This window comes from Kryptolebias marmoratus, linkage group LG2, assembly GCF_001649575.2.
Source record: "Kryptolebias marmoratus isolate JLee-2015 linkage group LG2, ASM164957v2, whole genome shotgun sequence".
Lineage (NCBI taxonomy): Eukaryota > Metazoa > Chordata > Actinopteri > Cyprinodontiformes > Rivulidae > Kryptolebias > Kryptolebias marmoratus.
In genome coordinates this window covers 11,763,407-11,779,258 of record NC_051431.1, presented here as the reverse complement: position 1 = coordinate 11,779,258, position 15,852 = coordinate 11,763,407, and the positions used below count along the sequence as shown (strand labels likewise).

At 38.8% G+C, this 15,852-nt stretch overlaps 1 protein-coding gene across 1 annotated transcript; it reads right to left on the bottom strand.

The window, feature by feature from the left end:
* Positions 1-1,069: 1,069 nt before the first annotated feature.
* Positions 1,070-15,018, bottom strand: clptm1 (CLPTM1 regulator of GABA type A receptor forward trafficking). Its single transcript, XM_017424718.3, has 14 exons — positions 14,968-15,018; positions 11,362-11,495; positions 9,847-9,970; positions 9,221-9,379; positions 8,934-9,051; positions 8,752-8,837; positions 8,141-8,261; positions 7,798-8,042; positions 6,807-6,900; positions 6,535-6,725; positions 6,030-6,125; positions 5,106-5,241; positions 4,419-4,586; positions 1,070-2,725 (listed from the first exon to the last, which is right to left on the bottom strand). Exons 1-14 carry the CDS (start codon positions 15,016-15,018, stop codon positions 2,562-2,564), a joined length of 1,887 nt encoding a protein of 628 aa, XP_017280207.1. The 3' UTR covers positions 1,070-2,561.
* Positions 15,019-15,852: the final 834 nt, after the last annotated feature.

Here is a 15,852-nt window from a genome sequence, read left to right as displayed (position 1 = left end):
CTGGCAACCTAGGCCGCAGGTTTCAAACGCAACACTCGACCTGAATATACATCTTCACCTTAAAATGGACTCGTGACACATAAAAGGAGGTTTTTTTTTTCTTTTTCCATAACCTAATCTGAGCGCACGTTTCGGTGGTTTTTGACCTCTCTTCACCACACATGCAAAAATTAATCTAATATTCAAATTAGCTCCGTATCAACCCGCACACATGCAGTAAACTAATGTAGCTTTCCCAGCTGGGGTTTTATAATATAATATATAGGTCTCCCCTTTCACGTTCCCTCTACATTAAAATCTCTCATCTGGACCAAAAACCCTGGCCGCATGTCCTTAAAATGACTCCTCGAAGACCACAGAAGGAAGACCTTGTTTCACCTGCAACAGGCGCGTGCAGTTAGGAGGTGCAGCAGCGACACCTGCCGGCCACATAGAGAAACAAAACATTTAAAGGAAATTGAAAGCGAAAGTCGAGGCGTTTAAAGGAAACACTGACTCAGCACTGAACAGAAATTAGATGACAGCCAGAAAACTGTAGCTTTTAGTTGACTTTTAGGCATTTAAACCACCTAACATGCAATGATGTTTATAAAAAAGGCCAATTAAATGTGATCAAAACCTTTAAAATCTATATTCTAAGCAGGCATTTTTTAGTTTTAAATACACAAAGAACGAGGCTTTTTTTCTGCACGTTTCTTAAAGCCTAGCTACATCCTGAACATACCATTTTACAGAAAAAAACAAATGCATTATTTAAACAATTAAAATAAGCAATATGCTCTGCTTCAGGCATGACAACCATCAAATTAATAGGATCTCTTGTCAAATTCAGTCCAAGGAAACGTGCAACTGAAAAATCTGTCTTTCCAAATAAATCAAATTAAATGAGATTACGGAGCCATTTTCTGTTTCGCCCGTGCACTAAATAAGTTTGGAACTTTGCGCCGTCGTTACTCGTCTATACCTGCAGCCCCGTGGGAAAGATTTGTTACCTAATTGTTCAAAATTAACCGGCACAAACCTGAACATCAGTTTGTGCCGGTGAATAAAAACGCCTAAAGGAACCATGACAAGTCAGTCAAATTAAATTTATTGCCTAAACCTTTTTTAAAACAGTATGACACACTAAACTCAAAATTTAACACCCCCCTCAACTTCAATTCAGTTTACATACAGCTGATTGTTTTTGTTTTCTTTTAATGTTCAACTTTAATTTACTTTTTAAAACTGTAAACATAAGTGTTAAGAGCTGTCATCTTTGGGATCTCAGACTGAAGGCCGTTCACTTTGTTGTTTAACAGAATTTATAAAGGAAGATAACCGGGCTCGGTAATTCTTTCTTCTTCTTCTTTTGAGATTGTTAAAGCACACAAATTAGATTTCCTGCAACATCCATAGAAACTAACATAAAAAAAGTCAGTTCCATGCAAAAATATTGTTCTTAAACATTAAAAACTAGGAGTAAAAATTGAAAAACAAAGCGTTGCATAGACAATTTAAATCACACTTAATTTTTTTTTTTCACTATAAACATGAATTTTCAAAAATTTAATATGCATTGACATGGAACCCTTTTCAAGATTTACAGCACTCAAAAACAAAAAAAAACAAACAACAAAACGAGACACTAATTCTTCCAGCACATATTTGACCTTCTGTCACGGTGATCTGAATTTTGGAGGCGATTTAAAAATCAGATTTGCAAATTATCAGCTGCTAAACAGATTCGACATTCTTAAACACAAGTCTGTACAGTTCGAGGACATACAAAAGAATGTTTTAGTGACTGAAAAACAAAAAATTAAGTCATTGAAATAATTAATATATTTATATTAATACCAACAAGGCTGTTATATATTTTTTTCTGTTCAAGTCTAGAACAATAACCATTGTTAAAATTGAGTGTAGTAGTCATTGTCTCGAGGGTAGTGCCCTTCAGGGTCGTCCGTCGAGTCTCCGGTCACCGCGTCTCCTCCTCCAGTGTGACTCGGGGATCTTTCCAGTTTCCTCCAACACTACACACCGGTTTCCGGGAAACTTGGAAACACGGCGCTCACATGGAATGAAAGGAAAATTTCACAAGGAATCCACACAAAGAACAAAAGCCGCACTTGGCCTGTTTCTTCCCTGTATTCATGGAGGAAAAAAAAAAAAAAGAAGTAGTATCTGTGACCTGTTCCCCTCCCAACATCAAACTCCAAGACACCGTTACCCTCTGAAAAAGAAATCATACAGAATACAGTACGTCACGTTTTGTTTTACTTCACTTGAACTGCAGAACGAGAGGGTGGGGGTGGGTGGGGAACAGAAATAAGAATTTACCAAGTCTACACTGAATATATTTCTCTGCGGAGCCACAGAGAAATCAGAAGGAACAGTTAAACTGCTATTTTTTTTCTTTTCTTTTTTCTTTTTTTTTTTTTTGGAGCGGCGTCCATGACAAATAAACAACCATTCACCTCCCCCTCCACACACCCTGCTTCCTGCTCTATTTCCACAAGTCCTCTTCGCCCCAACAGTCAGGGCCACGAGGGGAGGGGGAGACAAGTGAAAGGTCTCGCTTAATCGTTCTTCTTCTCTCCTTCTGGTTTGTCTGTGATGGCGCCGGCGGACTCTGCCGTGTTGTTCTGAGTGTGGTCCACCCCGCTGGTGCCGAATTCGTTCACCCTGTTGGGATCCACCCGGTAGATCCAGCGCTGGTAAAGGTAGATGAAGAACACCACATCTGCAGGAGAGCAAACAGGTCCATCCAGTCAGAAACAAGAACAACCCTGAGACAAAGATCTCTTTGTTTTAAAAACCTAAATCAAATGAAGCTAAACTTTGTTTTTCAGGATGTTCTGTAGAATAATGCACTGCTGAATACAGAATTAAGAGTTCAAAACTACAATGTTGCATCAACTAGGAAAGTTGAAACTAAATGCAGCATACAGACAGGACTCATCAGGCGCAATCATTTAATTAAAAAGGCCCAGCATTTCTTGAAGGAACATACATCAACCACTGCCTTTCACGCCAATGTTTTAAACCAGGATCATCTTATGAGAAATTAAAGTTACACCCATTTTAGTCAAAACTTGTAAATTACGTTGTGTGCAATCTGATGATGTTGCGACATCTTGTAAGATGTGTAAGCGCTTGGAGAATGTGTTGAGAGTCGTCAAACTTTAGCCCAACATCTGTAAATCTGACAAAGTCGTAGTCATTTCCGTGTTGGCTAAAGTAGCTCAGCTGTGGCAGCCGTCTTGATGGAGCTGACTCCAACAGTTAATCAGTTGTAGATGTACGTCCAATGATTACTTTCTTGTGAGTTTCACAAAACAAACACTACAAGCCAGGACTGGGATGTCTTCTGCCCGACTAGGTGTGATTTCTGAATGGCTCGAGGCGTCATGGGTTAAGGTCGAACTCAGCCCGCCACTGATACACTTTTGTGCCACCAAGCAAGGTAATAATCCGACTGCTTTGGGGAGACTGGGTGAATTTACCAAGTAAAACCCTCCAAACAAAGTATCTGAATCCAACCTGAGCTGTTTTTACGCCTGCAGCCCGGACATAAGCTTTGTTTACACCCAACTGTCGAGCAAACTTAAACATCTGAAAAATTACTATTTATAAAACATTCATCAGGGTTGTTTTTCCAGTCAAGAACAAATAAAGCAAGCTGAGTTGTCAGGTGATGATATTACAAGTGGCTGTAACTTAATAATAGTTTCACAGGCACAAAAAATGCCATAACAAAGAAAGCAAAATTAAGAAAAAAAAATGTTTTTTTTCCAGCTGGGAATTATGTATTATCTCTTTAAAGTTAACAAGAAATATCCATATGAAAAAGCTTTTTTCAAATTGTGTTGAGTGTTTTTGTTTCCCAACAGTCTTTTTTGAATATTTAATTTGAAAATGAGAATTAAAACGCCAACTTTTCTGTTCCTAAATAAAACAGACTGTTGGATGTTGCTCAAGTTGGATGTTCATACAACTGATGCTATTGTTATTTATCACAATAGCCCAATTTCTGAGAATAGATCCAGTACAAACATTTATTCTGCACACTTACGGCATAAGATGCAGTCATCTGACACTAGAGGGGGTCAGAGGATTGGCTACAGCAAACAATGTGACACACTCCAGATGAAAATAGTGATTCGAACAGTTGGTCTGAGATATTTGAAGCTGAAGAGAAATAGTTGTGCACTTCCTTTTTTTAGTCAGCGTTAGAACAGAACAAACAGAGCATAGCTTCCTTTAAACAAACCACAAATCCTTTTGAATTAACCGTCCACCCACTTTGGTTCCTGCCACGCGAAACAATGAGTCAAATCCTAAAACACCTCCGGTAAAAACACGGCATCCACACAGGAAACGACAGAAGACAGCAGTGGTTTTAATAATTAATGTGTTTTTCAGGGAAGACTCACCATCTCTGAGGCATCCTATCCTGTACATCATGGGCATCTTGATCACAAAGGCAAACAGGTCATCAATAAAGGTATTGAGAGCCTTGTAGGTGAGCATCCTCCATGGGAGGTGAGCTACAGATTTCATTTTGTAGTTGATGAATAGTTGTGGCGTCATCGTAATGAAGCCTAAAAGGCAAAGCAGAGGGTTATACGAACAACTCCACAACCGGAGGCAGTAAAATAACCAGAGGGCAACATGACTGAGTGTGCTTATATATCTAATAATGAACAGTGCACTAGTTTAGGCTCCGGGGATTTGGCTGTGTAACCATGATGCAAGTATAGGAACATGAGGCGTTAGAGATGAGCTAATCAAGAGAGGCAGAAACTTATCAGGCAAATCTTTGTTCTTTAAAACAAAGAATCAGCTAAACACCATCTCTCAGCACATTTTCTAGTAATTTCACATTTTACTGAGCTTCAATGGCTGCAAGTACATTTAATGTTTTTAGATTTTAACATGGGAGTTGTAGTTCTTAGATAAGTACGGGTTTATAAAAGAAACAACAGTAAAGTGTGGATTCAACGTACTCATTAATGCCTGGATCGTGGATAATAAACTTGGACATTCTTTACAACAGAGAGGACGAAACAACAAATGAAATGTAATAAAATAACGTGTGTGAGTGCGTCAGAGTAACTTACCAAAGGTTAACAAGAAGCCGTAAAGCATGCTGAGTACCCATGAGTACCAGCCTTTGTGCTCTACGTAAATTAAACTGTAGATGGCATAGCAGCCAAACAGAGGATAAAGCAGCCAGGACAAGTACCTGAAGGCCATCTGTTAAGACAACAACAGAGGAAAGACGTGGGTCAAAGGGGACAGTCCACGTGTTGACAGCTTGTATTTAAACATGTCCTCATTGTTTTTGTGATTGGATCCTAAATTATAAACACATGAATGACACACAGCGAACCGAACAACAAAGAAAACATCAGCTGGTCTATTGATGTTTCTGTAAAATCATCAACCCAATTAATGACCCGACCTACATTATTCTCCAGACATAATTTGTGACGGATTGCCGAGCTGCTATATTGGCCGTCACAGCAGAGATAAACGGTGCCAGTATGTTTGGATCTGTAGTCAGTCGTGTCCACTTGTGTCTGAATTACTCAGGACACATTAACACCAACACAGATTCATGTGAGATACTCTTTATACCAGTGGTTTCCAATCTTTTCAGCTTCTGAACTACAAAATTAGACTAGTTACCCCAAATATCTATGGATAGAGTCCACAAAATAGCTAATAGCTCAATCAAACAAGGGCCTAATGACAACACAATCTACACTTTTCATGTCTTGCAATATATATGGCAAAATCTGCTACTGCCAGTTATTTTACATTTCATTTTATTTCTGGAAATCAACTCATGCCCCCCTCAACTTGATGTTGCATGACCAACTTTAGGAACCACTCCTTTTTTAATACAACTTCAAAGCTAGTATGTTTTTCCCCCTCTGTCAAGCAACTCTTATTTTACATAGTTTTACCTTTCAAATTCAGATTAGACAGCAGTCTAAATGTGATCAGTGTCTAGGTGTGCTGCGGAGGACTGAACTTACATCGTCATAGATTTTGGTTGAGGACTCCACGTACGTTGACTTGTCTTTGAACACCAATCTCGGGATGATCCCTGCAATTTTGTTCTCTCTGTCCAACTAGAAAGAAGTCAACAAAAAGTGGTTAATGGAATGTTATGACACGCACATAAAAGTGTAAAGATGTTGTGTAAAACTGATTTTCTAAATTATGAAAACATTAAAAGTAAAATAAATCTAACAGCGCAAAAATAATATTTTTCATCATTTATTCATTGAAGGAATGAAGTGATCTTCGTTGGCCAATAATTTTAAATAAACTTAACTATTTTAGCCTAATTTTTTTTAGCCTTTTGGATGTAATAATGGTAATTGTTCTTCAAATAAATGACAACCCATAATATTTTCTGTTTTTCTTTTTAATTCTGGTTCTCTTAATATTTATTACCTTTAATGAATCATCCTAAAACACAGGCATTAGCACACAGTGCCAATAATGTTCAGTATGAAAAACGTTTTTCCGGCTTACCCTGACGTCCATGACCTTGGTGATTTTCCACAGGTCAATCAGCAGACCAATGAAGACGCTGACCTGCACCACAAAGTTGGTTTCGTTGTCCAGAATGTAGAGCAACACGACGAGAGACTGAAACACTCCAAATATAATGGAGCGTACAGAAAGTCCTTCAAGGGACTGCCTGCTGTTCCAAAACTGGATATCTGGGAGGAAGAGGAGACAAAGTAAATGAAAGTCCTCAGGAGAAAAAAAAAAAAGAAAAGTTTGACCCAGTAGCTACTTACCGTTCTTGAAAGCAAGAAACTCAAAGATGCTGTGCACAATGGAGACAACAATAGTGAGACCCAGCAGGTATGGGTTTGTTTCCAAAAGGGCAACCTATACAAAAACAAAAAGATCTGTTTGGTTTTGTTTTAACCTTTATTTACAGAGGTAATACGACATATCTCAGAGTTTAAGTTCACCGCAGAGCCCAATCAGCTACAAGACTGAGGTCTAATACAGGCTATTCTTGCCGTATTAATAAAGCTTTCCAGGGTCTGATCATACTGGACAAATCAAATCAACTCAGATATATTTTAAATATAGGCAAATAAAGACCAGACATCTCTATACAGAGTCATTAACACATTGTTGTAATAGAATGTAATTAAACTGATTATGCCAAATTACATATCATTTTACTTATCTTACTACATTGTGGTTACTGTGAATTTATTTGGGACATTAAAGTAGTACTTCACTGTGCTACTAGTCTCTAGCAATGGCGACAAGTTGGTGACTCAAAACTGTGAGAAAACGGCAACAAAATAGGCAAATCTTTAGTTGCAGTTTCACTGAACTCTGAGACAAGAGACCAGCTGGACATGCAGAAGCGTTTTGAGCAGCCAATTCTTGAAATTCATGGCTTATTTTTGACTGCATGGGTTGTATTCTAGGCCGTGCACTATGTTCTGCTGCCATCATTGTACTCTCCTTGGAAGTTGTTCCCACATTCATGATTTAATCTGCTGGAGTACACTTCTGAAATGAAGACAGGCAGATTTGGACCAGGTGTGGTTTTTAAGACCTGAATAATGGACTCAAATGTTTTCTGTCGGAGGAGAGATCACGCGTAGATGTCAAAATACACCTGAAGAAACTGAGACTCCCTTGAGAATGCCAATCGCCAGCTAGTCGCAGCCCAGTGACACGCTACATTTATTTTTGCAGCTCAGCTCAAAAGGCTTAAAAAGTGTGCCTCGTACCACTGCATTGGCGCCCTCGAGCACTCACCTTAACAGAGTCTTGGTCTTCATCAGATTGCTCGTAGGTGTCCTCGGGTAGGAAGTTCCAAGGGGAGCGAGCATTTTGAGCGGCGTACAGCTGCCAGCGCCACAGAGACAGCGGGCAGTAGTTGAGACGCAGCGGGAGTTTGGTCAGGCTATCGTTAATGGGATAATAGTCTTTCTGAAGGTTCCAGTAGTCATTGAAATAAACAATGGGGTAGTAGTCACCACTGACTGCATCAAACTTAACATCTAGTAACAAAAAACAAATAAAAGAAAAATGTCAGACATGATTAAATGTGATTATCTGGGACATTAAAACACTGTAAAACAATTTCCCAGAAACTTACATTGGTCTAGAGGAGGCGGAACTGAGCCTTTTACCCAGGCTGTGTGGTCATCTACCATATTGATGGTGAGGTTTGGATGCCAGTGGGAGATGACCTCCACTGGACCGTGGCTCTCCGCTCGCTGCGACAGAACAGTAAAGCAGACAAATCAGGGCAAACAGTAAACAAAGTCACTCAAGACAGAAAAGAAAAAAATAAAGTTACTTTTGGTGCAAAAACACAGCCTGGTCATGCTCTAATTTTGCTTTTTAGAGGACCATAACCCTTTGTCTGTGCTTATAAACAAGTTGTATTTTGAACAAAGCGTGTTATGGACATCTTATTGACAGATGGACTTTTGTTTTAAACACCTAAGAAAATTTTCTCAAATTGTGTGAAAAGGGGCATCACACTTCTGCAATGTCTTCTTTTCTTATAAATAATTTGACACTGTTTGAAAAATGGTAACTTTTCTTTTTTTAAACAACACTGAAGCAACAAAAACTAAATTACTTCAAACTGCTGAGGCGGACTGGACCGATAAAATCAAGCCATCATACTTTCTGTATTTGAGAGATTTAATAACAGTGCAATCTTAAAAAAATTATTAATAATAAAAAAAATCTATTAACCTTAATCATCTCTGGATCTGCTTCTGTCTCTCCTGTGAGCAGATTCTTGGTTTTTAGAAACTTTCTTCTCTTGAATTTATTCAACACTGATGGAATGAAAATAAAAGGTTAACACTTTGAAATGATCAGATATTATTTAAACGTATTAACTTGTGTTGTTGTGTATTTTTGGAGGTACATACTTCTTGTTGAATGGACTGTTGCCAGCCTGCGATACTGTCCCTTGCGTTTGGGGTCTGGGTGGAATCCACTTTTTGTGAAGTAGATATGTATGTAAAGGGAGCCGTTCTGCTGGACCTTCTGCAACAAGAACACCAAACAGGAGGAGACACATTCACATCTTCTACCTTCATTGTACTTTATCAGCAGGTAACATCCATAATCTATTGTAGTACCATTCTAAAAGAATGCTACCGTCTGTCACATTTCCTCATGCAGCACCTCCCCATAAATCTGAGTAATCCCCTACCTCTGGGATGTCTAACTCCTTATAGTTCTGGTAGCAGCCATCTCCATTCTCCCCCGTGTTCCAGTCTCCATAGACCAGGTCCCGGTGGAACCAGAACAGGGCATCTGTGTTGTTGAAGTCAGAGAACACCTCCTCCTGGGACACGTACACGTACAGGTCCTGCAGGAACGGGAATAAAAGGTGTTTATCATATTACAGTGTCAGGAGAGATTGAGTTGGTCTGAGCACAAGGTAACACTCAGACACAGCCGATTACTTTAGGGGATCAGAATATTAGCGATGTTTAGGAATGAAGGTCTTGAATTCATCTGATAATGTTTAACACTCAATGATGGGCTTTCCAAGCAGGGAATAATGTGTCACAAAAAATAATTATGCAAAACAAAAAAATACATGGACATATATAGAATTATGTACATAAAATACAAAAAAAAATCTGATTTTGTATTTTAGGTTGTTTTGTCATTTAGACATTTGCAAATTACTCCTGAATGCATTTGTCTTGGTATTTCCAGATTCACTCACTGATTTCTGTCTTAATTATTTCATCTAGGTTTTTAAAAAACACATTTATTCATTTTATTGTAGCCCTAAAACCAAAGTGGTGGAGAGGATCGGTGTGGTACCATGAGGGTGTCTTTGGGGAACAGGTTCCTGCTGGGTACTCTGGGGGCGCCTGCTGGTGTGCTGGGGTCAGGAGTGGACGGGCCTCTGCGGAACCAGCTGCTGATCGCCCAAATTATGAAGATTCTGGAAAAGAGTAAGGGAGGAAAATATGAGATTTAGTTGATCTAAATGTAAAAATAAACAGAGAGAAACCTATAACTAAATTAAAGCTTTTCTACCCAGTTTTAGAGTCTTGATTGAGGGGACTGAGTGTTAATTTATAATCCAGTGGATTTATCCAAGTGCAGAAATTTCATCATGTTCAAAAAAACTTTAGATGCTGATTTATCGTTTCATTAGTCCAGAACTGACTGGTTTACAAATGCTTTTCCTACTATTTCTTAGGACTAATATTAGAAACTAATCTGATCAAGCTGATCTGGAACAAAAAAAATTAACTTGGAAGTAATCGCACAAAAGTTCATGCAGTGACCGCCATCAAATACATCAGGTTCAAATCAAATCCTGAGCTCAGATGTCATAAATGTGTTTTATGTGATTAGGTTTTCATTTTTAGTTCACTGTGGTGAACTAAATAATATGATAATAATAAATAATATGATTCCCTAAATACAGATTTTGAACATCTGCTTTAATAAGTTTTCTGTAGCACAAACATTTCAGATCATAAACCCAAAATATAGATGAATGTTCAGTGCATAAGAAGGCAATTTTAAACCACTGATGCACCCAATTTTAAAATTAGGTGCCTAATTCATACAACATTTGTTCTAACTTTACATGAGCAAATCCTGTGCAAAACTATTACTGCCTCTGGGGAACTACATGTTTGTTATGCAAAGAAATGCAGCAGAAACTTAAAACAACTCAAAAAGATTTAACACTATAAGAAAACAGCTAATGAACACTGCAGTTAATTGAAAGAAATTTAAATTTTTTATATTACAAAACTTTAAAAAAAAAAGCTTCATTAGCATTGTTTACATGTCTAATCTTTTGGTACTGGTACTTATGTGAACGAATCCAATAAAACGTCTGAAAAGAGTAAATTATGGTGAGTCAAATAAAGAGGATTTTTTTTTTAAGCATAGCTCTTCCCGAAAAACTGAGTTCAGTGAGCGTAACACAGAACATTAAGTTGACAGTAATAAAAGATCTACTTAGAGATCTGACCTTTGTCAACCCATTAAAAAAAAACTACATTTCTCACAGTTTTTGTCTCACTCAATTATGCTGCAATTTGAGCAGAAAAAGACGATGACTCAGAAAACAGAAGCAGCAGCACAGGCTGAAAAAAAAATTCTGTGCAAAAAGAACTTGGAGGCAAATGAACTACAGCAGGAGCTCGGCACACCATTATCCACGCTTACCCATTTCATTTGGACTGTGACACAGCTATATGTATTCAATTAATTATTACACCAGTGGCAACAGAAGAGGCTTTTAACTGCGAGCTGGCTCTTTGCCTGCGAAAAGAATGAGCCAGCAAGATTAAAAGAACGAGTAAAGCTCACCTAAAGAGGACTCCTTTAATGACTTGCCACGCATTAGGCGCTTGTTGTTGCTGCTGCTGCTGCTGAGGGTCCTGTGCATTTCCAGCTGTCTGCGCAGTCTGGCCGTCTGTTGCAGCAGTTCCATTGCTGCTCACCTACAAACGCACAAAAAACAAAACATGCTCAGGGCAGCCAAAAGTATGAAAATGACATCATCCACGATCTCACGCATTATTGCCAGATCTTGCAAAATGTGTTGAAGTATACTGGGGCAGTGGTTCATGAACCAGTGGTTTATGAAATATTTTGCTAACAGAGTTGACTCCAATAGTTAAAACTTCTTAAAACTGATAGCTCTGTATGTGTTGGCAGGGACTTAGTAACCAAGTTTTAGTTCAATATCTGTTAAATTGACAGAATTAGCCATTTTTTGTGTTCGCTAAGGTCGATTAGCTGTGGCGGCCATCTTGAACTGGGTTGGCTCCAAAAGGGACACTTTAAGAGTTTCATTAAAATCCATGCAGTAGTTCATCAGACTACCATTTCACCTTCAGCAGTGAGCGATAAGTACTTTTAGACTTGTCACTCCTAGATCTGTAATTATTTATCAACTAAACTAAATCATGCTGTAAAAAAATAAAAATAAAGAAAAATAGGCAAGGCGGGTGAAGTGTCTTGCCCAAGGACACAACGGCTGAGACTGACGGAGCGGGGGGTTTGAACCAGCAACCCTTCCATTACAAGACGAACCCCTGCCTCCTGAGCCTCCCCCAAAAATGTAGTTTTTTTGTTCTGCCCATTTGTAAATTTAATAATTTTGGAAACATTGTTGCAAACTAAACTATTTGATGAGAGCTTTTCAAGGATGTGATGAACTACAAAAAGCCTTTGTTTCTAAAATACATAAACATAAACAATACGACATCATTTTATAAACAAAAATCAGTTATTTTAAATACATGTTGATCTTAAAGATCCACACATTAAAATATATATATATATATATATATATATATATATATATATATATATATATATATATATATATATATATATATATATATACACATATACAGACAGGTCAATATTTTTTTTTTTTTTCAGTCAAACAGGCACTAAGAAGCCAGGACCAGTCAGTCTGTCAATACTAATATTGACAGGCTACTATACATAATTCATGACCCAAGTACCAAATAAACTACTTCTTCTCCTTCTTCCTACAAATATATAAGTGGGGTGATTCTGTTTGTTTTTTAAACCAGGATTTGCAGAGCCTTTGTAGTTTTGATAGTAGATTAAAAGACTGGTATGTGTGTGGGAGGGGGTGTGGGTTGTGGGGTATATCAACTATCATTTTCAGTCCGTAAAATCTTTAATCAGATTGCTCTTTATTGAGTTTTCATCCTTCCGAGCTGGACTGTGTCGATGTAACCCCCACCACCACAACACACACACACCATTTCTGGCAAGGCTACACTCTATTCAAGTGACACAATAGACGAGCACATGCCAAGTCATGAGGCTCACGTTCTCTATCTAAACATCCAATCTCCCCTTGTTGTCATAAACACAAAGGGAGACCAGTGGTTGGCCCCTTAACACTAACAAAACAGAGGCTAAAAACAAAAAAGTGTGTTCTGTTCAAACAGGGTATTGTTTTTGAGGATGTCAAGAAAGCCTGGAAAATTAGCAAACTCTAAAAATGTAAAAGTTTGTTCTGAGAATCAGGCCAGGTACCGGTGTAAACAGATTATTCAGGCCTATAAAGTTTTGATTCTTATGTCCTGGTGTGTTAAAATGGAAGCTAATCTATTACCACAGACATGGACTTCTGTCTCCTGGAGGGAATAAACAAAACAGAAAAGTCATAAATACGCTCAACAACAGAATTAGTTCATCCCTCCAAACTTAGGATAATAATTTACAGTTTGTAACACTCTTGAAGATTAAGAATTAACTTGGTATTCAGGGTGAATGCTTCACACCAGGTTATCACTCTGCCTGGCATTAAAGGTTCAGGCATAATAATTGTTCAAAGCTGGCAATGTTTACAACACTTTGTGATGATAAACCAAAGTGAGGCATGTAAATGGGATTAAAAACCGTTTGTAGTACAACACAGATACTTCATTTGGAAAACAGACCAGCTTTCTATAATAACCATTCACGTCATACAAATAAAAAAAAACCTTTGACACGTGTGCTGAGGTCATTGTTTTTACACCTTACAGCAGATCAGACACCTGTGATTACATCTGGCAACTATAAACTGGACCCGTCTGATCTGATCGCAAAAATTTCAGATTAGGAGCGACCGACCCAAGCTGGGGAGTTCTGTTTGACGCTGACGGTTTAAGAAACTCTGAACTGAAGCATCTGAAAAAAATCCCCCTGAAACTGAGGTTAGGGTTTTTAAACAGACCTCCTGGCTTTAGCGTAATAAAACAAACGGGGAGCCAAATTGAGTAAATCTGATTTGAAACCAAAACGCTCAACACAATCTAAAGAACCAAGGTCAAATGTCACATCGAGCCTTAAAGCCACTTACTGATTTCCAATTAACTTCCAGCCTTCTTTATTGACAGGCATCTGTGATAGCTTCACTGTTTAATCTGTTTCATAGATTTTCTGTAACTACTGTAGGTTATTTTGTGGGATTTAGCATTCTGAAAGCGATTATTCACATGACCTTTAATGACACTTGCCATGTTTAAGGGAATAAACTTCTTTTGGTATGGATGTTTTGCTATATATTGAATTTAATCACAAAAAGGGACTAATATGAGATTACAGCCTTCTCTTATTAATAACTGAGACACCCAGGTGTGTTTTAAAATATGTATTTTAAGTATTTTTGTGTCACTTTGTGGTCACTTGTGTTTATATTTCATTAACAACACATTTCTCAACATTTTCACATCACTGGGGGTCGTTTCCATATAATTTTAGGTCATTTTGCACAATATCTAACAGATGTTCTGGAAACAAACAGTCCCTCATTACCTTACTATTTCAATTTATAGACATTTATATTTCCAAGATAATATTTTAGACATTTAAGTGTTAAGATTTAGAGCTCGTTTATCATTATTTTAGGATTAGGCATTTTTTAGCGAGGGTGTTACTGTCAGGTCAACCTTCTGCTCAGTGTTTGGGACATGTAGATAAAGTCAGGAGCTAAATAGCGGGTAAAAGATTTACTAAAGTGGCTAAAATTAGCGGGGGAGGCTAAAAAGTAGCCCGGGTTAATCGAGCCATGCTGCGCCGTTTAGGTTCAGGCCTTCGTCTTGTGATAGCTTTACTGCGGTTGTCAGCTGGCTCACACTGAAACAGTCCCAGTCAACTAATTAATCTGCTCACGATTCGTTTGACGTTTCTTTTCGGGTGAAACCACGCCGTCGGCCCGCAGCTCCGCTCATTAGCACCCGGATTTCACAACACATCGTAAAACAGGAGGTCGTTTTAAAACCAACCGGCACTCGCAACTGTCACCGGAGCTCGCGCACCGAAACACTTAAAATGCTAACGTCCCCCCGCGCGCGACACCAATTCGGCCCCGTGTTCGCCGACCGCGACGAGCGGGAGGTTAAAAACAGAAAACGCGCCGTGAGAGTGTCATTAATTTACCTCGCCGTTGCTCACGGTAGATTTAGTGGATTCGCTCCCCTGCGTCGCCATCTTTCTCCGTCTCTATCGCGCACACATCACACTACTGGCTGGGAAGGGGGGGGGAAGTCTCGCGAAGTCTCGCGAGAACTCAAATGTAAGCGTCATTGCGGTGACGTGTGCGGTCCGTATGGGGAAAGATGAAAAGTGCGAGGGCTAGTAAATATTGCAAGGTACTTACTTGTTACGACTGGATGATGAAAGTGCGTGAAACTTTGTGCTTAGTCACGCATCTGGCCGTGCAGACACCACAGACTGTAAAGGTTATGCGCTTTGAAGCAGGGGCATAGCCAGAAATTAATTTGCAGGTGGCTCCCAGTGACAGTGGGTGGGCTACAAAATTTACTGTAGCTCGTAAAAGACATGAAAAAATGAAAGATGTTTATGTGTGTATTGTCCAGGTTGCATATAGGGGTAAACCCCGTGAGTCCTATACCGCCTTTCATTACGAAAAGCCACAAAAATGAGAACTACAGCCCCCTCTTATTAAAAACTGTCTGTCCTAAACCATGGATTTCCTGTGTCACAATGTCAGATTTATCAATCTACTGTTCAATTACATAAATAATTAAAAGACTAATTATCCTTGAAGGGAAGCTTGTGGCCTACCACCTTTCTGGCCAGTATTTTGGACTAAGATCATTTTATTTTGAGAGATGACAGCCACGTTGGTTAAACCTTGAAAATTAACATTATGTGCAATCTCACGGGATACCTCGCATGATCTGATTCCGCTTGGAGTACGTGCTGTGAATGCCTCTCAGCTGCTGCCACACCAGATTTTAGCTCAGCGTGTCTAAGTTTCACTAAAGTAGATGTTCATCCAGTGATTACTTTCTGAACGAG

Bases quoted from the DNA above. Each gene is read 5' to 3' on its own strand.
- clptm1 (XM_017424718.3), bottom strand. From the start codon at position 15,018: ATGGCGACGCAGGGGAGCGAATCCACTAAATCTACCGTGAGCAACGGC. The intron at 5,242-6,029 runs GTAAGTTCAGTC...TTGTCTTAACAG, and splicing joins CAACCAAAATCTATGACGAT to ATGGCCTTCAGGTACTTGTC. The intron at 4,587-5,105 runs GTAAGTTACTCT...TTTGCCTTTTAG, and splicing joins CGGCTTCTTGTTAACCTTTG to GCTTCATTACGATGACGCCA.